This window comes from the organism of the source record quoted next, unplaced genomic scaffold, assembly GCF_019419815.1.
Source record: "Pyrus x bretschneideri cultivar Hongxiangsu unplaced genomic scaffold, Pyrus_bretschneideri_v1 Contig14, whole genome shotgun sequence".
NCBI lineage: Eukaryota > Viridiplantae > Streptophyta > Magnoliopsida > Rosales > Rosaceae > Pyrus > Pyrus x bretschneideri.
The window spans coordinates 2,184,516-2,210,654 of NW_025999435.1; the positions used below are offsets into that span (position 1 = coordinate 2,184,516).

A 26,139-nucleotide genomic window follows, 5' to 3' on the forward strand; every position below is an offset into this window, starting at 1 on the left:
TAGATACTATATCGTTTTTCCAAAAAATAGAATTTTGGTTATTTTGCAGCATCTCTTCAAGATGCTTTGACACCGAATTTGGACTCGTCTAATTATCATGGTGCATTCATCATATTTAATTTTAAAATGGTTCATATTTTCATTTAAGTTCATGATTAGTCTTACATTAAGTTTATGCTTAGTAACCTCTTCATGGAAGGTAGAAGGTTGTTCCATGCCTAACTATGTAAAACCACTACTTACGTATGGAAATACAATTATTCAGAAATTAAGAATTACTTTTAAACTTGGTTTAGTGAAGAGTGTTTTTCTTCCTATCCATAAACTCTTATCTCTTTGGTGGATTCCTTAGAGTGGCGAGTTGTTTATCTTCGAGTATTCAATTGTGGGTTCTCTTTGATCTCTGTCGGTGTCATGCTCTAATTCATCTGTGGTGCCAATGAAATGTAAAAAGGGTAAGGTTATGAAATTGATGAAACTGCAAATCTATCTGTAAGAGTAAGACTAGTGTGAGTCATCTCTGCACTGTCACAATGGAACTGGAAGCCAAGGTTCTCTTGTAGTAAAAATACAGAGGAACCCCACTGCTCCTGATACACCCTGACCGAAATCAAGGCGTGTCGGCTAGCATAGCTCGATTCGAGATCCTAGTGGACATTCCGGGTCGGGCCTGGGATGTGGTGGACCCCGGGTCGGGATGCGACAGCTCCAATATCTAGTTAAGACTGTCGATGGAACAAAAATTCTTAGATGTTACTCCGAATGTTTTAACCATTAGATCTTGATTTACTCCTTCCCTCGACCGTGACACTGACAGCGATGCAAAGTGAGGAGGCGAGTGGGCTGGTAGTATCTCTATAAATATATGATAGGCCTAATTTGCCTTTCAATCCAAGAACTGGTAGTATCTCTGTAAATAAGTACATGAGGGGCTATGAAATGATACGTTCCCGTGCCACAAACAAGTACTTACGACAAGATCTTGTTGCACATCTTTGGGCCAGAAGAAGCATGGAGTACGCGTTTAAGTTTTATGTTGTTAAATGTTTTAAAAAATGTTGTTTAAGTTTCATGTTGTTTACTGTTTTTTTTTATGTTGGTTAATGTTATTTAATGTTTTTTCACATTGTTTAATGTTGTTTCATGTTACTTAATTTAATTTAATGTTGTACAATGACTTAAGAAGTTATAGGAAAAAAAAGAGAATTTAAAAAAAAATATGAAACAAATTTTGTAAAATAAAAGTTATAGGAAAAAAATGGAATTTAAAAAAAATATGAAACAAATTTTGTAAAATAGAAGTTATAGGAAAAAAATGGAATTTAAAAAAAATATGAAACAAATTTTGTAAAATAGAGATTATAAAAAAAAAAAGAATTAAAAAATAGAAGTTATAGGAAAAAAAATTTGTAAATAAAAAAAAAACTGTAAAAAAAAAATTCAAAAATAACAGTTAGTTGACGTCAGCTAGCCGTTAGATTAAAAAATTTGTTTAAGAATTCCTATCAGATATAACCGACAAGATTAATAACAATGTTGTCGGATACTATCGGATATAACCGACAAGAATAATAACAATGTTGTCGGTTATATCCGACAACAATTCTTAAATTTCTGGCTAGCCCCGAGCAAGCTGGCTAGCTGGATTGGGTCAGCCCTTGGGCCCTTTTAGATTCTATGGGGCCCACGAGCCCTCCGGCCTGGCCCTCGGTTGGAGGCGATTTTCAGGCTATTTTCGGTCCTCTGGACCATTTGGTTGGAGATGACCTTAATAGAGGAGAAATGAAATCTTATGGGTGGAGCTTGAATTATTTAAGGTGTTTGGTATCTATACCACCCACTCTCAAATCCATCAAAATCCATCATTCACTAAAATCCTTGCAAATCTTTGATATAATTTTTCATTGCACCTGGACTCTTGTGGACTTTTTAAAATCATAATCGACTACCTATGAATTTGGATGTATTCTTTAAAATCATTTAAAATATTAATTTGACTATACATGGATTTCAAAATCTTTTAAAATCTAATTGACTAAACCCGGATTTTAAAGTCTTATTAAAATACTATCAAGTCCTATCAAATCCAAATTTGACTACACCTTCCTAAGAGTATCTTCAAAGGAGATGTCAAATATAATATGTCAAAATTTTATTTGATGACTGATGTGGCAAATTGAATACAAGTACTAAATCCTTTTTTTTTCGAATGCATGTGTCAAATATTTATTTTATTATTTTATTGGGCCTAGTGTTATATTAACTATTAAAAAAATAATCAAAATTAGTTTTAGTTTTTATTCTATTGGTTGTTAACATGACTCTGCATTAAAAATTTAAATTAAATTATTTGACTCTTTCTTTGTTTGATGTAAAAAAATGGCAACTAGAGAGTAAGGAGTCAAATGACTCATATGCCACATAATATATGACATATCCATTGGAGAACACTTGAATGTCTTTTTATCCTATTTGACATATTTGACATCTCCTTTGAAGATGGTCTAACGTTCTTTTTGATACAATGTCATGTCCCGATTTCAAGATAGGTCTAGGATTGACACATAATTTTAAGACGTAACTGTATAACTTATACAACCAAAACACTTAAAACATAATTTACATATTGGTAAGGTCTATCCCACTTACATACAATGCAAAAAGTCTGCAAACTATGACAGTAAGGTAAAAGGTTAACCTAACCACTCCAAGCGCTCAATTTCTCAGGGAGTAGGATTCTCTCTCCTCTTTTTTTCTCTTCCCTTCTCTCGCCTTCTCTCCCTCCTATTTGAATGGTCACGGTTAAACCACGTCAACATCTTATATTAATTTTTTATAGAATGAGAAAGACAAAATAGATAATGTGAGAGGAGGAGATGAAAGGGGTTGGGAAGAGGATGAGAGAGAATCCTAATTCATTTCCTAGCATTGCTACTCAAGACACCTTGTACATATCAACATTTATGAACCTTCAAAATGGCTCTCTACACAGTGGTAATAGTACATCGCAAAAAACAAAAACCCAAATAAGCTATAAAGATGGTGTGAATGATAGTAAACGCATGTGATTGAAAAGTCAATTGATCTCATTTATAAAACATGGACAATCCCTTGCATATATAAAATATCTTAACTCACAAAATTAATTGAAGAATCCTTACAGACAATCAACCAGCTTTCCTTTCATACATACATTAAAATAATAGGAGCAACACACTCGCAAACATTCTACATTCGAGATCTCATGAAATCAAATAGATCAAATACACAAGAACTAACATAAATCATAATGTTTCGCCTTCCAGACGCACTCATGGAATTAGATAGAATTGACATACAAGATAAGAAGTAGGATTCCAGACTCACTCTATAGAATCCATAAGATGAACGTTCTAGACGCATCCAATAGAATCGCATAATGCATCTAAACACACTCGGAACCTAACAAAATGTAAGGTTCCAGATGAACCCGATGGAATTGTACAGAATGTAGAGATCTAGACACACTTAGACTTAACAAAATGTAAAGATCCAGACGCACTTAGTGGCATCCATACATTGAGTATTAGTAGGATTCCAGACGCACTCATGAAATTAGAGTGAAAGATAATATGCTAGGGATTTAATATCCATCTATGAAATCAAGGGCTGAGCTTGTTGCAACTTTTCCCAAAGCGACGGTGTTTAGGTGCCTCCTTAGCCCCATCTGCTTCCCATTTGTTTTGGTTTTTTTGTTCTCCTTGCATGGGCTTGTGTTGGCGGTCGACATCTGTTGGCTTTTCTTTGGTGTGACGGTTTTGTTGCATGTTCAATTGTTTTGCGCTGTTATACCTTCATCGAATTTAATGCATAGTTGATTTTATTCGGGTGGCTACCTTTGTGGTTGTGAACAAGGTGATGGCGACGCCAATGGTCGGCTTTTGCGAGTTGAAGATTAGGATTTTTTTTCTCTACCTTTTTGTTGAATGGGCTTTAGTTATCCCCACCTTATTGGGCTTGTTTAATGTAATTGTATTAGACATTTTTCATTCAATAAAATTTCTTATTTTTCGACAAAAGAAGAAGAAAAAGCTTGGCTTATAGCAGAAGTCACTCTTTATTCTAGATTTAGACACATTTCTTCCTTTCCTTTTTATTTATTTATTTTTATTTTTTATTTATTTTATTTATTTATTTTTGAGATAATTTGTTTCAAACTTGTTATTTATGAGAGCAAAAGTTAAGATCATTTAATTATTAATAAGAAAAATATCATTAAACTGTAATACTAAATGGCAAAGATATGTTTAACTGTGAGTAGGTAAATAAAAATGACTGTTTACAAAGTAAGACATATATTTTTTTTCTTTGAGAAATAGTTGGTTTTTCTTTTAAAAGGAAAATAAATAGTTGGTTGTTGGGCATCAAATTTTCATGGGTAAAATACAAAAAACTACCTCAACTATTGGTGTCATGACACTTTCATACCTCATCTTTTAAAATTGAAAATGTCATACCTCATCTTATGAATTTGTGCCAATGTCAGACCTCCGTCATTTTTTCTGTTAAATGTTGACGTGGCCAGATACGGGACCCATTTTTTATTAAAAAATTAATTAAATATTTTAAAAATTAATTAAATATTAAAAATTAAAAAAAAAAAACCCATCAACCCGTGTCCCCCCTCCCCAAAAACCTAGATCCCCTTATCTGAGTTCTCTCCCACCCAACCCTCTCTCTCTCCTCTCTCTCTCTCTCTCTTCTCTCTCCCTGCAACATGCATCCCTAAAATCCCAAAACCCAAAAATCTTTCCCACCCGTCCCCCCCCCAACCTTTCTCTCCGATCCCACCGATGAGAACCCTACCTCTGTCATTGACTCTAGCAATGACAGCCACGACCCCCAATCGCCCCCAAACCCTGACTCTAGCCACAACCTCCACAACAACATTCCCTTCTCCTCTTCGCCCCCAGAGTTTTCCCTCCGGCGATTTGCGAGAGAAAAACAAAACAATAATAACAACAACAACAATCCCAATAGAAAAACTCTCTGTTTTTCCTAGAAAATTCCCAGATTTTCCGAGAAAATCAGAGGAGGTGCGAGAAATAGAGAGAGAGAGAGTTGTGATCTGAGAGTGGCTCTCTTTGGTATGAGTTTCCAATAAATGGTGTATATAGGCGGGTCGGATGAGGAAAAGAGAATGGAGGTGAAGTCCATCGCGATGGGTTTTGAGAGGGCGAAGCCTTTGCACAATTTCAACTTGACTTGGTATTTGAAGTGGGGGAACCAGAAGCACCTGTGGTGCCAGAAGGAGAGCTCTAACGCCAGCGGGAGTGGCGGAGGTGGTTAATCGCGATCGTCGGCTCAAAGGATTGAGAGCTCGCCGACGGTGATCACTCAGGTGGGAATGGTTTATGGGTTTTGGGATTTTAGGGATGCAGGTTGCAGGGAAAGAGAAGAGAGATAGGCGAAAGATGAGATAGAGGGTTGGGTGGGGGATAACTCAGAGAAGGGGATCTGGGTTTTTGGGGGGGGGGGGGCACACGGGTTGATTGGTTTTTTTTTTGGTTTATTGTTTTTTTTTTTAATTTTTTAATATTTAATTATTGTTTTAATAAAAATGGATCCCGTTTCTAGCCACGTTAGCATTTAACAGAAAAAGTAACAGAAAAACTGACATTGGCACAAATTCGTAAGATGAGATATGACATTATCAATTTTAAAAAATAAGATATGAAAATATCATGACACCAAGGTAGTTTTTTGTACTTTACCCAATTTTTATTTTTTTTGAACACCACCATGGCACCGGAAAATTTTTAGGTGTACCGGGTACACCAAATTTTTTTGGTGTACCCTCACTCATTAGAATTTTTTTGGTGTACAAAAAGTGAGGGTGCACCAAATTTTTTTGGTGTACCCTCACCATTATGAGTGAGGGTACACCAAAAAAATTTGGTGTGCCGGGTACACCGAAAAATTACTCTATGGCACCATCCATTGGTGTATCCAGAATGGGTCCTGATGTAAGGGATCCAAGGATTTTTAAATGCGTCGCAAATGGTGTCGCTGATAATAATATAGCGCCTAAATGTTGTTTTAAGTTTTCAATTAGGCGCTTTATTTTTCAGACGAAAAAGAACGTGCGCGCCTTTCATTCTTCTCTCCCTCCACCTTCTCATCTTTCATATTCGACTGAAAAATGAGAGCCCTAATCCATCCAATCAGAGATTTTGGGAGAATCATCGGAAATTATGGACCACAATCGGAGATCCTGAAGCGCAATCGAAAATTTCGTAAGGCACTAGAATCATCTTCTCTCTTTTCTTATTCAATAACAACATAAGTGATTTCTAGGATTTTCTTTTTGAATTGATTTTTCTGCACTCCGCTAGCGATTAAAGCTTAGAGTTTTACGCTAGCAGCAGATAGATGTTGGCGGAGAATCGCAGCGGCGGTGCCAACAATATTGGTGGCGATAAGGAAGAGGAGCAGGAGCTCTCGTTTTTAACCGTGCCCAGTTGTTAGTTTTGCTATTTTTGCCATATTTTTTGGTTAATTTTGGCAAACTTTGTCTAAATTTGAATTGTGTAATTCCTGAAAAGTTTAATATACTCGGATAAACTTGTGAAAATTAGCACTTTGAAAGCCCGTTTGATCAAGTCGTTAATATGAGTATTTGAAATGTATCAGTTGCACCTGCACATAATTTTAGTAATTAGTTCATGGGAATGGAATTGCCTAATAGGTTAAGACATGGGTTTCTCATGGATTGCCTATTAGATGCTGTTTGAAAACTGAATTGTCGAAACTTGAAAGTTTTGAATCACCTTTTAGCATATTATTAGGAGTTGAACTCTAAGTTCTTGATCATGTGATCCTCTATGTTCGGTTGATGAAACGAGCTCGCAAGAATTTGAGGCCAGTTACCGGCCAAAGCCTGATTTGCTAAAAGCTATTGCAGTATTTGCAGCAGCTGGAACTGGGTAGTGGCAATTAACCAATCCTGGGTTGCTGCCAATTAGATAACATTTTATTTCCAGCATGGTTGTTGAAAAGTGCCTTTCCCATGATTTCGTAAGTACTTCTTCAGCATATAATTGTACACATTTAAAAAGGATGCTTTGTTACAACGCTAAGTTGATGAGACAAACTCATGATACAGGAGTTGCCTTGGCACTGCGGTTTGGAATAGGATGCGTGGGCATCATTTTTGAAGAATCGCTGGCCATGAACAAAAGTGGAGTAGGTTTGTTAATGGTTGTCTACATTTGTTTGTGATGCAGGGTGGATGAGCTTAAAATCTTGACCGAGGAATATTTAGTCGATATGGCTATCAAGGAAGCATTTAAGGTGCACTTGTACTCTCCCACTTGTGCATAGTTCTTTCTTTGTGATTTGAAGAAGCTTTGATAACTCATACATTGTGTTTATGGGTATCAAAATGATTCTTAAACATTAGATATGAAACTAAATTAACGTGTGTAAAAGTTATGGAATACCCGAGCATTGTTGGGTTTGTTGGGTCACCAGCAACTCTAAATATATGTTATGGAATGCAACTTCACATGGTAGTTTATACAATTAGTTTTTAGAGTAAGACCAATGATAAATTGAAGAAAGATATACAAACATTACTTAAATATTACACGTTTTGCTTTTTATGACGCAAATGTACTAATTAAGTTTACACAATCTAATCAACCAATTCTTTTTGTAATTCATAAAATAGCTTACTCATTCAATAGTTCTTGTGACATAGTTGATTGAAGAAAAGATTTGATCAACGTTAATTTTGAAAAACTTCTTTTTGCAGAGGCAATGGTAACTGGTATGGTTAACAAAATTCTATAAGCAAATAATCAATGGCTCAAAGTCGGTAAACTTCTTATTTGAATGGACAAAGTTTGTAATATTAGTTTATATATAAGGTAATGATAGGGAAACCAAAATATTAAACCAATTTGCAAACCAAATATGTGGTTGTTGATGATTAGATTATCACGTAAGTGTTGATTAACGTGCGTATTTCATATTGGTGACATATCATTTGATTTTCAAATTTGGTTTAAAATTTTGGATAACTAATGAAAAAGGCTTTAAAACTTTGAGTTTTAATTAAAAGGATAAAAAGGTGTTGTAAGTGAATAGTGCCGGGAGTGACTTGTTAGAGTAAAATTGTCATTTTTCGTTAAAGTGAACAATACCGGGAGTGTTTCATTAAAACTCCTTTAAAATTTTGATATCCCTAACATTATCCCCATATATATATATATATATACATATGTATGTATGTATAATTTGGGAACCCCTCCGAAGTGGGGTCCTAGACTGCCCCGCCTACTCCAGCTACCCTCAGGAGCGGTCGTGGGCTTATCAGCCATGTATGCTCGTTGTTCACTTGCTTGCGCATGCCTTTTCTTCTTCTTCCCATCTATGTTGGCGTTTTTTCATAAGGGCTACTCAAAGACTTGTTGGCATGTGCAAGCAAGGAAACTACTCAAAGGTTTTTTCATATGGACTGTTCTCTTTACTTTGTAACGGCAATCTAAAACTTTCAAACAGTTGGTTGGTGACTTGAAGGCATCTTATGTTTCTCAGATTGAACTCAGCATGCAATCTGACATCTGTAGGAGGAACTGGAATAAGCCTGGCCTAAAATCTGGCATACGGTCACATTATTGGTAGGAATAAACACCCCCAGTTGTGTCCTAGGAACAAGCACTCAATGATGCTAATTTCCTCATACACATGTCAGATTGCATACTGGTTTTGGTTTTAGAAGCATAAGACATTTAACATATTGAAAGTTTAGGGTTTAGGGCTACCAAATCCCTGTTGTACGTCGTCGTTTTCTAAGGCATCGAAACTTTTGTCCTTCGAATTCGTGGTTTTCTGATTCTTCCAGGCGCTACTCACGTGTACGGCAGCCTGAGCGCGTGGAGGTCTCGATTGATTCCATGGTCTAATTTTCCGCGAATCGCAATCCGACGGTGGCGATTGCATCGGTGTAGAACCAATCGACAAAAGTGGATCTCTTCAATGCGTATTTTCGACGAGCCAGTTTGGAACGCAATGGCCAGATTAGTGGCAATGAAGCAGTCGCTTTCTTCCAGGGCTCCGGTCTCCCCAAACAGGTCTGGCGCAGTTACTCTCTCTCTACATGTATATGCTTGTGTGTATATATATATTATATATATTTATATGTATAAGTGGATGTATATTGTAGTGTGTATGATTATATTTGTGTAATTATAGTGGTTGATCGGGATTTATGCTGGTGGAAATGTGTTCCAAATCAGATTGATTTTGAACTTTTAGTCTAATTGTAGTTGAAGTGATTAATGTGAGCTTGGGATGTTGTAATTCGCTGATCTAAGCTGAGATTTTTATTTTGCGTCAGGGCTGTTCTTATTTTACCGTAGGGGTTTGAATTAGCCCCTCCCGATCGTAGTATAATGCGGAATTGATGTTCAAATGGTAGAAAATAAGAAGATGAAGGACTTAATACAACAGTTAGTGAATTTGAGATAGTTGTGTTATCAGGTCATTAATTTACTTTTTGGTGTATTCTTTCGACCTCAGGTGGTAAGCAGACTTTAGAAATGTGTTATAAACTTATATGACCCAAGAATTGTTTATTACATTACAATTGTGTAGTAGTGAAAACCTACAGCATAAGATGACTACGGAATAGTTAGGATTGTAGCATACAAGGGAAATGTTCTTGGGTCATGACCACATTGACAAATAGGTTCTTGGAGCTTTATATTTGTTTTGCTGAAGGAATTTCCAAATCAAATGATAACCGGGGGCATAATATGTTAAAGATTGATTATATGAGTGCACTTTCTCATTATCTTTTTGTAACAGAAGTTTGGATATGTTCTAGTTTTTGTTTTGGACGAGGATATGTTTTAGTTTAATATTGGTTGCTTACATTTATTGGCAGATTTCGGCACGTGCAGACCCGGGGCAGACTAGTTTCCTTGGTCAGGCAGAGTTTTACAATGCCCTTAGAATTGTCACTGTGGCACAAGTAAGAGAGAACTTACGCCAGAAATGGTGAAGGCAGCATGATATGGCCCGGCTGAAGCTAGAATACCTGCACCCAAGATAAATCTTGCAGCAACACCCGACTCATCGTTTGGAGATGATGTGTTTTCTGCAACCCCATCTTAACCAAAGCAGAATTTTCCTCCTGGCAACGTACTTATCTCATCAGCCATTGTACCAGTATTTGTTGGGACCCAGTCTTCAGCTAGCCCAAGTACCCAGGTTGGTAGCCAGCCTCAGCAGGCCCGGTCATTTGCAAAAGCAAACCAGCAGGTCTCAGACTAGTGCTACTAGAGTTTCATCCAGTGCTGGGAACTCTGCTTCTAGTCAGTCTCATATATCATGGCTTAGTTTGACGCAAACTGATGTTCAGAAGTACACCAATATTTTTGTGAAAGTTGACGCATACAGATGGGAAGATCACTGGTGCACAAACCCGCGACCTATTTCTGAAATAGGGACGACCAAGAGGTAGTCCTATTTTCTTTTTATTCATCTTTTGGCTTGTGTTTTACAGGCACAGGTGCCATATATGTGCTTATTGAAGCTCTTTTCTTCAGTTTGTTTCTCTTCATGTTAGCTGTTAACTGAACTGATGTATCTTTGCAAAACTTGTACTATCCCTATCCCGGAGTTAAAGTTGTTTATTTTTCCTCTTCTGGGTGGTGGATGATTGACAATGTTTTAGTTGTTGGAGTTTAGCTTGAATTCCTCAACATAACAGGCTAGATCAAGCATATTTTTCTGCGAGATGCTTTGCCGCTGGATGTTCGTCCTTTGCATAATGTGTTCGTATTTAGATGTAAAAACTTACGTATGCCATGGGTACTTTGTAGATATAAAATTTTATTTGTAATTGGGTGTAATTTTTTGCTGGCCAATTGACATACAAACATCCATAAATACAATTAAATTGAGTCATGTGTGAATGTGCAATCTTGATTGATAGAATGAGTACCCATCCATCATGCCACATTATCTTGAAAGAGAACATGTCGTTATTGCATATGACATTTCGAGCTGATAGTGCAGGCATGAACACTGTCCATGGTTACAGTTATGAGCCTATATAGTATGACCATGAACATGACTTTTGGGAGCTATAAGTTGCCCTACCCCTTAACTTTATGATCTTGTTTACATCTGTCAGTGGTTATAAAAACGCGTTTCGCGCTGGAGCAGTGACCGCTGTTCCCCATAAATTTAAAGACTTCAAATGTTCCATTGGCTCCAAGATCTTTGGGAAGTTTTCAAGTTTGGGGCACCAAGAGAGATCGAGTTCCTCGAGATATTTCAACTTACAAATGCTCTTTGGAATACTTGAAAGCCCTTCGCAACGATGTAGATCAAGTATTTTGAGAGCATGGAGAAATTCGATTGATGAGTGTAGCTCTTGAACCATTGTTCCACTTAAATTTAAAGACTTCAAATGTTCCATTGGCTCCAAGATCTCTGGGAAGTTTTCAAGTTTGGGGCACCAAGAGAGATCGAGTTCCTCGAGATATTTCAACTTACAAATGCTCTTTGGAATACTTGAAAGCCCTTCGCAACGATGTAGATCAAGTATTTTGAGAGCATGGAGAAATTCGATTGATGAGTGTAGCTCTTGAACCATTGTTCCACTTAAATTTAAAGACTTCAAATGTTCCATTGGCTCCAAGATCTTTGGGAAGTTTTCAAGTTTGGGGCACCAAGAGAGATCGAGTTCCTCGAGATATTTCAACTTACAAATGCTCTTTGGAATACTTGAAAGCCCTTCGCAACGATGTAGATCAAGTATTTTGAGAGCATGGAGAAACTCGATTGATGAGTGTAGCTCTTGAACCGTTGTTCCACTTAAATTTAAAGACTCCAAATGTTCCATTGGCTCCAAGATCTCTGGGAAGTTTTCAAGTTTGGGGCACCAAGAGAGATCGAGTTTCTCGAGATATTTCAACTTACAAATGCTCTTTGGAATGCTTGAAAGCCTTTTGCAACCATGTAGATCAAGTATTTTGAGAGCATGGAGAAACTCGATTGATGAGTGTAGCTCTTGAACCGTTGTTCCACTTAAATTTAAAGACTCCAAATGTTCCACTGGCTCCAAGATCTTTGGAAAGTTTTCAAGTTTAGAGCAGCCGGAGAGATTGAGTTCCTTGAGATATTTCAACTTACAAATGTTGGTTGGTAGACTCACAAGTTTGTTGCAATCAATCAATGATAATTTAGTTATATCCCTCGGAAGCTCAGAAAACTCGGCAAGAGATGTGCACCCATCTAGATTAAAAGAACCAGAGACTTTCAGCTTACACATGTTGCTTGGAAGTTTCTCAAGGTCTCCGCAATGACTTATATTCAAGTAAGAAATTTTTTCGTGAGACCAAACTGACTGGGTCAACTCCTTTATACCAGTGTAAGATAAATCCAAGTATTTAATATTTCCTGGCATCTCTGGAATTTCAACCAAACTTCCACAGCCAGAGAGATTTATGTCCACAATTTTTAGACTCCCAGAGAGATTTGGAACTTCAGTTAGATCTATAGAGCCATGCAGATCGAGCACTTGTAAGTTGACAAGTCTCTGTAACAAGAGTAGAGAGAAATATCAAGAATTAATATGATTTCTACACTAAATTTTATACAAGAGTTAGAATAGGCATATAATATACCTGGTCTTCTTTCCAGAGCTTCTTAACTCGGCTCCATGGCATATGAAGCTCAACTAGATTTTCCGGCGAAAATTTTGACGGCAAAGATTCTAGTGGATATCCTAACCAGTCAAGGTAGCGAAGAGCATCGGGAAGGTCTACAGAAGTGGTGGGTTTGAAGTCAATTATTTGAGAATTATGCACAAATAGCATTCTTAGGTTTGACATCAATTTGAAGTTCCATGGTCGTCGCTCTTCACTCTTATGCCATTTAAGGAATATGGCTTCAACAATTGGACTTTCCTGACAATAAGAACAAAGTTTAAATGTATATATTTTCAACATGTTAAAATGTAATGCTTGTTTAGAAAAAGAATTCAACAAAGTTATAGAATAATCTAGAGTATTTACGATGGTAATGATGTACAAGTTTCTAGTAAAATATCAAAGCTAATTTTAATAAAATAACAAAGACTACATAGACTTCCTATCACAATAAAAAAATAGTAGAGTTTTCTTATCACTTAGTTGTACCATCACTTGTACTATCTTTCTAATAAAGATAGGATCCGTCATTGCATGGAGGTCTCATCTCTATTAGAGAGATGATCCAAATAATGGTATAAATAAATATTAAGAATAGCATTTTTGCAATAAAATTCAATAAAATTAATATTTTAAGAATCTGACTTCTTTTTATAAATGAGTTTTATTTTGTTGTGTTATCTTCTCAGATTTGCTATTTATTTTTTCTTTAAAAAAACAGAAAAGAAAAGAAAGCATTGAATGCATTTGGCTCTTACCATGTTACTATTCAGTACACGATAGATTTCCTCATTCGTGAACAACCTACTCCGTTTACCAGGATCTTCAATACATTGTTCTTGAACAATTGTCCTTCCCATTTCTTGTAGTGAATCATGCATCTCTATGACTTTCCTTACCCATTTGTCTGAATAAATTGATATGAGAGATCTATCATGGAGATTTCTAATTCCCGATGTTGCAAAGAATCCACGAACATGTAACATTCGTTCTACCTCACTCACTTCCTTCCCTTTATGAAAACATGCTATATCCAAAAATATCTGCTTCTCATTTTCTTCCAATCTATTGTAACTTATTCTCAACACTTTCTGGATATCTTGTCTAGGAAATCGTTTTAATTTGTTGAATTCATCTTCCCATTCTTCTTTACTCTGGCAATTGAAAAATAAGGACCCCAGAACTATAAGATCTAAGGGAACGCCTCTGGCATAATCCACGATCTTTTTTGATAACTCCTCATAATCTGTTCTACGAGTAGTGTTATTCTTGAAAGCATGCAAACAGAAGAGCTGAAAAGCGTCATCCGATTTTAATACCTCAACTTCGTAGATATTCTCCTCTTCAACAATTTGTCTAAGTGTGTCCTTATCTCTACTTGTGATAATGATTCTACTTCCAGTGCCATACCGTTGAAGATCACCAGCTAAACGTTGCATTTGCATTGGACTACTCACATCATCAATAACAATGAGGACCTCTGTGCGGCTAAGCCTCCTTCGAACAATAGTTGATTCTATGGATAGACTTTCTCCCTTGAAAATGTCACTTAGAAGTTTCTTTTGCAAGCAATCTAGTCCATCTGGTTGTTCTGATTTCTCCTTGACATTTTTAAGAAAACAAGAAGCTTTGAATTTAGAAGAGAGTTTGTGAAATACAGTTTCAGCAAGGGTGGTCTTGCCAATACCACCCATGCCCCAAATACCTATAGTGATGCAAGCGTCCTTTGAGTCAATGCCCAGTCGCAATTCAATTTGTTGAATGCGGCTTTCAATTCCAACCAAGCCATCTAAATCACATGATGATTCACAATTCAAGTTTGTCCAAATTTGATCGACAACATTCTTAATTAGATCTGCCTCCGTCCTGGCATATATACATGTATGATTATGTAGAAAAAAACAATAGTTAGCCTTAAAGGCTAGTCGCAAAAGTTGTCACGTAAAAAAAGAAATATACTAAAAGTTTTAACACCGTATATTTGTGCAAGAAAAGAAATCTTGTGTATTTTCTCCTCAAAATAAAATTAAAGCAATATTAAAATAGAAATACATTTGTTTTTAGGTAAACAACAATACAACTAAGTAAGCTTGCGTATTATAGCATTCAACCCACTATCTTTTTGAAGAAAATGAACTTGTCCCACTAATGAAATCATTAACCCTAAAGAGAAATCAGATACGTTTAAATGAACTACAACTAATTATATGCTTGGCCAAGGAACAAGGCCACCCCTCCCCAAACCCACAAAGCAATGGCAATTTCGTAATTACCCTAGCCTAAAGTTGGGAGGGGTGGCCTTGTAGCTAAGCTATAGGGCAATTTCAATTGGGGATTTTGATTTATTTAAAGAATTTCTATCCTTTGAGAAAAAAATTCCTATACGCGGGGGTATGATTGGTGTGTTTGGGCCTAAAGTGGGCTTTGTTATGGGTGGCTAAGGAGGAAGGCCTGATTAGATGTCAAATGACCGTAATGCCCATCCGGATTTTAGATCCAACGGTCTGAGGTAAAAGGTGGCTAGGCAATTATCATTTTAGAATAGGTAGAGGTGCGGGTTGCAGTCGGTGAGATTGAGGAAAGTGTTACAGAGAGAGAAGGAGAGATGGAGCCGTGAACATGGGCAAGTATGACCTGTTCGTACGAGACTTGTGATTCAGTAAGTGGAAGGGTTACATAGAGAGAAAGAGAGGGAGCTGCTTTATTGAATGTTTGAATGGGTTATAGGTCGCAACACTATTCATTTGTATAAGATTGAACGTTTTGGGTGTTCAATTAAACAACCCTAAATTTCACCAAACATGCTGCTTTATTGTATATGTGAAATTTCGTTCCTAGAATTTCATTATTAATTATGCATTTTATTATTTAATTCCATATTTCGTATTTACATTATTTTTATTTTATTCTAATTCCGTCAATTTTAGAATTTGAATTGTATAGTTACAAGGTAGGACTTTTTGTAATTAATCTTTCAAAATTTGTAGACCTTTCGAGGTCACAATTTGTGTTTTAGAATCAAACTCAATTCCATGAGCGCGTGGGCGAAAACCGTTCGCAAATTGGAGTGATAACGAAGATGTTACGGACACTTGAAGTTCGATTAAGAAAATAAAATAAAAATGTTTAATATATAACTAGAAGCTCCCATTAATTTAGGGGAATGGCTAATTGGAGAGAGAGCGAGTGATAGTGAGGTGACCAATCAGAGAAGAGAGGAGGGAACCTAGCATGACCCATTCCCCCTTCGTGACCCGACTTCTGACTCGAACCCTCTGCAATTTTCGGCGTGATTTCTGTCAATTTTGTTTGGCTTTTCTCGACCTTCCACCACAAGCTCGACGAGATTTTTGCCTTGGTTTCACGAAAAACTCCACTAACGGGTCCGTGAATATTCGATGGCGATTGGCCGTTTCTGAAGCTTGTTCTTTCGACCAGCGCCACCAATAGACCGTCCTTGAACCTAAAAACAAGGCCTAAGCATTGGTTGGAGTTTCGGGGTTCGAAGAACACTCATCTTAGGATTCCGATGGTCTTGGGTGATTTCAGGCCACTTCTCGGCCAAATTGGACCTCGACCTAGGCGACGATAGTACGTGACGTCTTGATATTCATGCTAGGGTGCGCTAACGTGGACTTTAGCACTGATTGTACATGTGACAGGCTTGAGTAGATTATGAGGAACCGGTGGGGTAGAAGTGCAAAGATCAGAGACTTGGAGCGATTAGGTTACTCCTTTATCCCTCCTTGTATTATTTCTTTTGTGATTTATATTTTAAGTGTCTATGGGCATGTCTTGGCCCTAGTGAGGGTTGTGTATTTTGAGAGTACAAATTTGTATATATTTTGAGGGGGAGAGCCCACTATCATGTTTATTTTGAGGTATTAGTTCTAGTATTTCATTTAGTATCTTGTAAGTAGTTAAGACGTCCCCTACGTACCTGTGTCATGTGTCAATCCTGGACGTACGTCGGGATCGGGGTGTGACAACTTTTGGTGGTATCAAAGCTTAGGTTTAGGTTCCCATACCTTAACCTTAGAGTGAGGAAGCCTTGGGTAGGTTGGGTACTAGACCTTAATTAGGTCGTGTGGATTCGTTTCTCTAATTTCGTGTATATGCTTATGTTGAATTCTTCCATGCACTAGATATATTATGACGACCCCACATGGTGTTATTCGGCCGCTTGGGGATGATGTCCTCGACACTTCTGCTATTGATTAAAAAGGCTAGCCACGATTATGATGGACCCGATGGTGCTTTTTAGGCCATTGATGATTTGACACAGTTGATGCAGGCTCACGTACGTGCGACTTCTAGTAGGGAGAAGTCTCTATATGGAGAGTTTCGTACTTATAAACTGCTTTCATTCAATGGTAGTACTGATATATGAACGACTGAGTCTTGGACCAATTGGATCGCCAGAGTTTTCACCGTTTTGTGATGCTCACCTGAGGAGTAGGTAGACCTTGCAGTGTATATGTTAACAGGTAGGCTTACGAGTGGCATCATATCACTCGTTCTTTATTGGTAGTCGGAGGACCCTTAACTTAGGAGTGATTTCAGACTGCATCTTTGGGCAATATTTTTCAGAGTCATTTTGGGATGAGCTGGAGGTAGATTTCGCCACTATTGAGCAGGGCACCACCACAGTTGCTGATCATGTGGCCCGTTTTAGTTAACTTTACTGTTTCTCTCAACACCTCTATGAGGAAAAGAAAACGAAGAAACTTATTATGGCATTCAAGCCTAGTATAAGGAATCTGTTATCTGTTAGGGATTGCCTTTATTCGCTCAGTCGATTGATCGTGCATGCACAACAGAGCTTAATGAGGAATGGAGGCACGAGCGAGTGGAAAACAAAGGAAGAGGGCCTGGTCAGAGGGCCAGTCATCTGATGCGTTTTCGGGTATATCCAAAAAATGCCAGAGATTCTCGTTTGGTGGTTCTCATGGATTGTCACATAGAGAAAATCAGGGTACTTTTCATGGAGATTTCCAAGCTAAGTTAGAGAAGGCTCTCAACATTCTGTTGAGGTGAGTCTTCAGAGTCGTTTTCGAGGAGGTACTCATAGCGCAGGACCCCAAACTTTTTCTGAAAGGCATTCAAAAATTTATTTTAGAGGATCTCGATACCAGCCACAGAAGACACTTCCATGGATTTGTACTCACTGAGGACGTCGACACTATGACACATGTAGAGATGGTTCTAAGACTTGTACCAGTGCGGCAAGACTGGTCACTATTTTAAGATTGCCCACAGACTACTGCTAACAGAGCTGGTAGACCTGCTACTAGTGCTGGGGGCTCAGTAGCATATTCGGCGTAGAGTAGGCCTTCTAGAGCACCTTCTGTCACATCCCTGCCCGGGACGGACCACTTCTCGAGCCCGCTCCATCACCGTAGCACGATATTGTCCGCTTTGGGCCCCGACCACGCCCTCACGGTTTTGTTTTTGGGAACTCACACGAGAACTTCCTGATGGGCACCCATCCTGAGAATGCTCTCGTGCGCTACTCGCTTAACTTCGGAGTTCCCATGGAACCCGAAGCCAGTGAGCTCTCAAAAGGCCTTGTGCTAGGTAGGGATGAGAATATACATTTAAGGATCACTCCCCTGGGCGATGTGGGATGTCACAATCCACCCCCCTTAGGGGCCCGACGTCCTCGTCGGCACACATGCGGTCAGGGTTAGGCTCTGATAACAAATTGTCACATCCTGGCCCGGGGCGGACCACTTCCCGGGCCTGTTCCACCACCGTAGCACGATATTGTCCGCTTTGGGCCCCGACCACGCCCTCACGATTTTGTTTTTGGGAACTCACACGAGAACTTCCCGATGGGTCACCCATCTTGGGAATGCTCTCGTACGCTACTCGCTTAACTTCGGAGTTCCCATGGAACCCGAAGCCAGTGAGCTCCCAAAAGGCCTCGTGCTAGGTAGGGATAGGAATATACATTTAAGGATCACTCCCCTGGGCGATGTGGGATGTTACACCTTCTGACTTGGTTCAGTAAAGGATTGTACAGCAAATGACCAGACAATAAAGCGACAGACAGCTTGGAAGAAGTTCACAGCGAGTTAGGGCCTAGAGCAATGGAGTTGGGACGTCTCAAATGGGTTCTCAGCGAGTTGGCAAGGTTTGTGCATTATCCACTTTGGAGGCCGAGGCTGAGCTTAACATAGTCACAAGTACTATCATCTTGATTCGCTCCCTGCTAGGCCATTGTTTGATCTTGGAGCTGAGAATTCTTTTACATCAAGTACTTTTGTTAAGTCTTTGGGTAAACCTATTGAGACGATGGATGTGACATACTCCATTTCCTCTCATTTTTCGAGGCCTCATATTGTTGACCAAGTAGTTTGATCTTGTGAGGCTTAGGTGGATCAGGGTGAGATGTTAGCAGATTTGATGATTATTCTGATGCGAGATCTAGATGTCATTATAGGCATGGATTACCTATCGATATATCGCGCGAATTTCAATTGTTTTTAGAAAGTGATAACCGTTCGACCACTTGACAGGCCTCCGTTTTAGTTTGCTAAAGTTCATAAACCTGTTCCACCACTAGTAATGGTATCAGTTGCCAAGGCTAGACGACTCATGAGATACGAATGTCAGGGTTATTTGGCTCATGTCATACCCGTTGAGCAAGGAAATAGTGAAATTAATGCCGTTCCAGTAGTTAGAGAATTCCCTAACGTATTTCTTGCAGAGTTACATGGCTTGCCTCCAATAAGGGAGATTGAGTTCACTATTGACCTTATGCCAGAGACAACACCTATTTCTAAGGCTCCATATCGTATAGCGCCTTTGAAACTCAGAGAGCTCAAAGCGCAGTTACAGAAGTTAATGGATAAAGGTTTAATTCGACCTAATGTTTCACCTTAGGGTGCTGCCATTCTCTTTGTGAAGAAAAAAGACAGATCATGTGTTTGCGCATCAATTATCGTGAGCTTAATATGGATATAGAGTGAGTGCGAAATAAGTACCCGCAATCGAGGATTGATGACTTGTTTGACCAACTTCAAGGTGCTCAATATTTTAGTAAGCTCGATTTGCGGATTGGTTATCATCAATTGAGGATCCAAGATGATGACATAGAAAAGATAGCTTTTCTGACTCGCTATGGTGCGTTAACGCAAAGTCTAGGCACTGATTATACATGTGACAAGCCTGAGGAGATTTACAAGGAGCCGATGGGGGTAGCAGTGCAAAAATCAAAGATTTAGAGTGATTAGGTTGCCCCTTTATCTTTCTTTGTATTATTTCTTTTGGAACTTATATTTTGACCGCCTATGGTCATGTCTTGGCCCTAATGAGGGTTGTGTATTTTGAATGTACAGATTTGTATATATTTTGTGGGGGAGAGTTCACTATCGTGTTTATTTTGTGGTATTAGTTCTAGTATTTCATTTGGTATCTTGTACGTATGTTAAGATGTTCGCTACGTCTCTATGTCACGTGTCGATCCTAGACGTATGTCGGGATCGAGGCGTGACAATTATATGTTCATATTCTTTAGGAAGTACATACTGCAGAGTTGTAATTAGTTTCAGGTCAGGGATTGTGATGGGTGGATCGAAATTGGAATTATTATATGCTATTTGGTTGCTTGCTTCAAATATGATAAGAGCAGTGACACAAAAAATGAAAACCCAGTCATTGGTTTACTTTTTCCTCCTTCTCGTTTACCAGTTGAGTTGGAAGGGTAATTGCTACACCTTTTCTACATTTTTAAGATCTTATAAATCTTTTTCAACATTTATGCATATTTTTCTCCCAGTTTACAATTCAGCAAAATGAAAGTTATATTACCATTTTACAATAGGATGAAAATAATCACATTAGTTAACCTTTATTCATACTTGGATGCAGATAATTGTGATAGAAAAGTCTATTGTGGTTAGCTTAATAGAAAATGTGATATGAACAATTTGAAAAGTCCACTTTCTTTTCATATGTACGCTTTAACATATGTCAGTTTTAATTATTCATGAGCAAAAGAAATTTTATTTTTCTCCTTCCGGTACACTTAAATAATAAGATTTTTAAAATGTTAATAACATTTCCCTATTAAATATTAAATGCACTTGAGTATTCAATTGTTTTTAGCAATTAAGAGTCTCTCTTCAATAATTACACTTTTATTCCGTCATCTTCACTAAAATGTCTTAGATTTACGTTAACAACTTCTATTTTTTAAAATGTTCTATTTTGTAAATAATAGTAAATATGATTGTACATATATATGCAGATAGAGTTGCTGTAAATAAGTGTAAATAGAGTTGTTGTAATAAGTTTGAAAAGCTAATTGAACTGCATTTTACATCTGTTTCTTATGCAAAGACATTATATTTTGTGATTGCACCGTCTAATAAAATGTTTTATTTTGTTCCATTCTTTACATTACATGTTACTTTGATGTGAAGTTGTTCTCTAAATTACAAATTCCACTCTTCTTTATGATTTGATTTAATTACATGACAAATTTTTCGTCCTGTAGCAACGGACGGGCATGAAGTCTTGTTAAAACCAAAATCTCCCATCAATTGCATTGCAGCAAAGCTACAGTACCCCACCCCTCCCCAAGTTTAAAATAGAGTAATGCTTTACCAAATCTAATCAAATTCTCACAAGTTTAAATAAAATTTATAATTTTATACAAGTTAAATAATGAGTTACTTACCCGTGATTGTTTGAATAATCAAACCCAGACAGATCGGCTGCAGCCTTCAAAGCATCCCTCCACTTGTGCACCTTATCAATACTGTCCTTGAAACGTTTTTCAAGTTGAGCAAATGCATCCGCATAACTCCCGTGCGCCACTCGCTTAACTTCGGAGTTCCCATGGAACCCGAAGCCAGTGAGCTCCCAAAAGGCCTCGTGCTAGGTAGGGATGAGAATATACATTTAAGGATCACTCCCCTGGGCGATGTGGGATGTCACAATCCACCCCCCTTAGGGGCCTAACGTCCTCGTCGGCACACACGCGGTCAGGGTTAAGCTCTGATACCAAATTGTCACATCCCGGCCCGGGGCTGACCACTTCCCGGGTCTGCTCCACCACCGTAGCACGATATTGTCCGCTTTGGGCCCCGACCACACCCTCACGATTTTGTTTTTGGGAACTTACACGAGAACTTCCCGATGGGTCACCCATCTTGGGAATGCTCTCGTGCGCTACTCGCTTAACTTCGGAGTTCCCATGGAACCTGAAGCTAGTGAGCTCCCAAAAGGCCTCGTGCTAGGTAGGGATAGGAATATACCTTTAAGGATCACTCCCCTGGACGATGTGGGATGTTACACCTTCTGACTTAGTTCAATAGAGGATTGTACAGCAAATGACCAGACAATAAAGCGACAAGACAGCTTGGAAGAAGTTTTCAGCGAGTTAGGGCCTGGAGCAATGGAGTTGGCAAGGTTTGTGCATTATCCACTTTGGAGGCCGAGGCTGAGCTTAACATAGTCACAAGTACTATTCATCTTGATTCGCTCCCTGCTAGGCCATTGTTTGATCTTGGAGCTGAGAATTCTTTTACATCAAGTACTTTTGTTAAGTCTTTGGGTAAACCTATTGAGACGATGGATGTGACATACTCCATTTCCTCTCATTTTTCGAGGCCTCATATTGTTGACCAAGTAGTTTGATCTTGTGAGGCTTAGGTGGATCAGGGTGAGATGTCAGCAGATTTGATGATTATTCTGATGCGAGATCTAGATGTCATTATAGGCATGGATTACCTATCGATATATCGCGCGAATTTCAATTGTTTTTAGAAAGTGATAATTGTTCGACCACTTGACAGGCCTCCGTTTTAGTTTGCTAAAGTTCATAAACCTGTTCCACCACCAGTAATGGAATCAGTTGCCAAGGCTAGACGACTCATGAGATACGGATGTCAGGATTATTTGGCTCATGTCATACCCGTTGAGCAAGGAAATAGTGAAATTAATGCCATTCCAGTAGTTAGAGAATTCCCTAACGTATTTCTTGCAGAGTTACATGGCTTGCATCCAGTAAGGGAGATTGAGTTCACTATTGACTTTATGCTAGAGACAACACCTATTTCTTGGCTCATGTCATACCCGTTGAGCAAGGAAATAGTGAAATTAATGCCATTCCAGTAGTTGGAGAATTCCCTAACGTATTTCTTGCAGAGTTACATGGCTTGCATCCAGTAAGGGAGATTGAGTTCACTATTGACTTTATGCTAGAGACAACACCTATTTCTAAGGCTCCATATCGTACGGCGCCTTTGAAACTCAGAGAGCTCAAAGCGCAGTTACAGAAGTTAATGGATAAAGGTTTAATTCGACCTAATGTTTCACCTTAGGGTGCTGCCATTCTCTTTGTGAAGAAAAAAGACAGATCATGTGTTTGCGCATCAATTATCGTGAGCTTAATATGGATATAGAGTGAGTGCGAAATAAGTACCCGCAATCGAGGATTGATGACTTGTTTGACCAACTTCAAGGTGCTCAATATTTTAGTAAGCTCGATTTGCGGATTGGTTATCATCACTTGAGGATCCAAGATGATGACATACAAAAGATAGCTTTTCTGACTTGCTATGGTGCGTTAACGCAAAGTCTAGGCACTAATTATACATGTGACAAGCCTGAGGAGATTTACAAGAAGCCGATAGGGGTAGCAGTGCAAAGATCAAAGATTTAGAGTGATTAGGTTGCCCTTTTATCTTTCTTTGTATTATTTCTTTTGGAACTTATATTTTGACCGCCTATGGTCATGTCTTGGCCCTAATGAGGGTTGTGTATTTTGAATGTACAGATTTGTATATATTTTGTGGGGGAGAGTTCACTATCGTGTTTATTTCGTGGTATTAGTTCTAGTATTTCATTTGGTATCTTGTACGTATGTTAAGATGTTCGCTACGTCTCTATGTCACGTGTCGATCCTAGACGTATGTCGGGATCGAGGCGTGACAATTATATGTTCATATTCTTTAGGAAGTACATACTGCAGAGTTGTAATTAGTTTCAGGTCAGGGATTGTGATGGGTGGATCGAAATTGGAATTATTATATGCTATTTGGTTGCTTGCTTCAAATATGATAAGAGCAATGACACAAAAAATGAAAACTCAGTCATTGGTTTACTTTTTCCTCCTTCTCGTTTACCAGTTGAGTTGGAAGGGTAATTGCTACTCATTTTCTACATTTTTAAGATCTTATAAATCTTTTTCAACATTTATGCATATTTTTCTCCCAGTTTACAATTCAGCAAAATGAAAGTTATATTACCATTTACAATAGGATGAAAATAATCACATTAGTTAACCTTTATTCATACTTGGATGCAGATAATTGTGATAGAAAAGTCTATTGTGGTTAGCTTAATAGAAAATGTGATATGAACAATTTGAAAAGTCCACTTTCTTTCATATGTACGCTTTAACATGTGTCAGTTTTAATTATTCATGAGCAAAAGAAATTTTATTTTTCTTCTCCCGGTACACTTAAATTCGTACATCAACATATATTTGTTTTTAACCTATATTAAATAGGGAATTGCTATTAGCACTCCAAAAATCTCATTTTACACTCCAAACTTTCTATATTTAGAAAGAAAAATACACTTTTGAAGAATGTAGAACGAGATTTTTAGAGTGTCAATAACACTTCCCTATTAAATATTAAATGTACTTGAGTATTCAATTGTTTTTAGCAATTAAGAGTCTCTTTTCAATAATTACACTTTTATTCCGTCATCTTCACTAAAATGTCCTAGATTTACATTAACAACTTCTATTTTTTAATTTGTAACATAGAAGCATGCATATGAGGGCAAAACAAACTGTGTGTTGACCAAGGAGGTTTGAAAAAGCTGATTAGTATTTGTGTAAAAATAATAGTAAATATGATTGTACATATATGTGCAGATAGAGTTGCTGTAAATATGTGTAAATAGAGTTGTTGTAATAAGTTCGAAAAGCTAATTGAACTGCATTCTATATCTGTTTCTGATGCAAAGACATTATATTTTGTGATTGCACCGTCTATTAAAATGTTCTATTTTGTTCCATTCGTTACATTACATGTTACTTTGATGTGATGTTGTTCTCTAAATTACAAGAAAAATTCCACTCTTCTTTATGATTTGATTTAATTACATGACAAATTTTTCGACCTGTAGCAACGGACGGGCATGAAGTCTTGTTAAAACCAAAATCTCCCCTCAATTGCATTGCAGCAAAGCTACAGTGCCCCACCCCTCCCCAAGTTTAAAATAGAGTAATGCTTTACCAAATCTAATCAAATTCTCACAAGTTTAAATAAAATTTATAATTTTATACAAGTTAAATAATGAGTTACTTACCCGTGATTGTTTGAATAATCAAACCCAGACAGATCGGCTGCAGCCTTCAAAGCAACCCTCCACTTGTGCACCTTATCAATACTGTCCTTGAAACGTTTTTCAAGTTGAGCAAATGCATCCGCATAACTCCCGTGTTGTTTTCGTACATCAGATGGATTGATGTCATAGAATACGGGTATAACCTTCTGGCCATGTCTTTCCTTGCATTCGAGTATATGCACAAGCTCATCCAAACACCATGTGGAAGAAGCATAGTTTTGTGAGAAAATGATCACCGAATGCGTGGATTTCTCGATTGCCTCTAGAAGGGCAGGTCCGATTTCTTCTCCTTTCTGAAGTCTGTAATCTATGTAGGTTTCAATTTTCTTCTGAAGTAAGGCAGCATGAAGATGGCTGGTAATACCACGGCGGGTGTCCTCACCTCTGAAACTGACAAACACATCATACTTTTCCTGAACAGGGGGGATATTAGCTTCAATACCATCCATCTGTTTGTGTCTCTTTTCTCGACGAGGAGAGATATTAGCTTCAATCTCATCCATCTGTTTGTGTCTTTTTTCTCGACGAGGGGTGATATTAGCTTCAATACCATCCATCTGTTTGTGTCTCTCTCAAGGAACTAACAATAGACTTGTAACTTGTGAGTAAAAAAGAAGAGAAAGAGGCGAGCGCTTGATAATATGTCAAAGAAAGAGAACGGAATATTTGAGATGAATGAGATTTATTAAGTTATTGAAAATTTTATGGTGCTCAGGCCTTTCCTAGAAAATCATCGAAGAGAGGAAAAAGAAGAACCCCAACTGAAGCACCTTTACCTTCCGCGTAGAAAGCTTCAACGCGTTCACACATGAAGAAAGACAAACTAAGGGTACATCATCATCAACAAAACACACACACCACCCCTCCTCCCCCGCGGGCCCCACGGGCCCCGCGACGGGGGCCTTACGCGTTTTACGTACAAACTTTGTTGCTCGATTTCATCTTTTGATCAGCAGAGCATCCAATGTGATCTGATCTCAACAAGGACTACTGTAGCATTTGGGCGAAGTTGGTGCACTAGTAGTTCAGGATGCCACGATGGGTTGATGTAACATGG

At 38.1% G+C, this 26,139-nt stretch overlaps 1 protein-coding gene and 2 long non-coding RNA genes across 11 annotated transcripts; 2 read left to right on the top strand and 1 right to left on the bottom strand.

The window, feature by feature from the left end:
* Positions 1 to 5,993: 5,993 nt before the first annotated feature.
* Positions 5,994 to 11,323, top strand: LOC108868176. Of its 6 annotated transcripts, none has more exons than XR_007256618.1 (5): positions 5,994 to 6,275; positions 6,375 to 7,056; positions 7,145 to 9,116; positions 9,932 to 10,506; positions 11,186 to 11,323. It is a non-coding gene; the product is annotated as an uncharacterized LOC108868176 (long non-coding RNA). The 6 variants fall into 6 exon arrangements; XR_007256619.1 differs by lacking the exon at positions 11,186 to 11,323 and having other exon boundaries at positions 7,145 to 7,332; positions 7,796 to 9,116; positions 9,932 to 10,694; XR_007256615.1 differs by lacking the exon at positions 11,186 to 11,323 and having other exon boundaries at positions 6,375 to 6,502; positions 6,944 to 7,056; positions 9,932 to 10,694.
* On the bottom strand, positions 10,957 to 25,793 carry LOC103960388 (disease resistance protein Roq1). Of its 4 annotated transcripts, none has more exons than XR_007256597.1 (6): positions 25,100 to 25,793; positions 21,394 to 21,449; positions 13,466 to 14,573; positions 12,684 to 12,965; positions 11,094 to 12,595; positions 10,957 to 11,063 (listed from the first exon to the last, which is right to left on the bottom strand). XR_007256597.1 is itself a non-coding variant. In XM_048579708.1 (6 exons), exons 1-6 carry the CDS (start codon positions 25,637 to 25,639, stop codon positions 11,189 to 11,191), a joined length of 3,324 nt encoding a protein of 1,107 aa, XP_048435665.1. In that variant the 5' UTR covers positions 25,640 to 25,793; the 3' UTR covers positions 10,957 to 11,188. The 4 variants fall into 4 exon arrangements, 3 of the variants coding, with proteins under 3 accessions (XP_048435665.1, XP_048435663.1, XP_048435664.1); XM_048579708.1 differs by having other exon boundaries at positions 10,957 to 12,471; positions 12,541 to 12,595; XM_048579706.1 differs by having other exon boundaries at positions 10,957 to 12,595.
* On the top strand, positions 18,579 to 25,005 carry LOC125475205. The gene is made up of 2 exons (XR_007256622.1): positions 18,579 to 18,843; positions 22,128 to 25,005. It is a non-coding gene; the product is annotated as an uncharacterized LOC125475205 (long non-coding RNA).
* Positions 25,794 to 26,139: the final 346 nt, after the last annotated feature.

Bases quoted from the DNA above. Each gene is read 5' to 3' on its own strand.
- LOC103960388 (XM_048579706.1), bottom strand. From the start codon at position 25,639: ATGGATGGTATTGAAGCTAATATCACCCCTCGTCGAGAAAAAAGACAC. The intron at 14,574-21,393 runs GTAAGTAACTCA...TATATATGCCAG, and splicing joins GATTATTCAAACAATCACGG to GACGGAGGCAGATCTAATTA. The intron at 12,596-12,683 runs GTATATTATATG...CTCTTGTTACAG, and splicing joins AGCTCTGGAAAGAAGACCAG to AGACTTGTCAACTTACAAGT.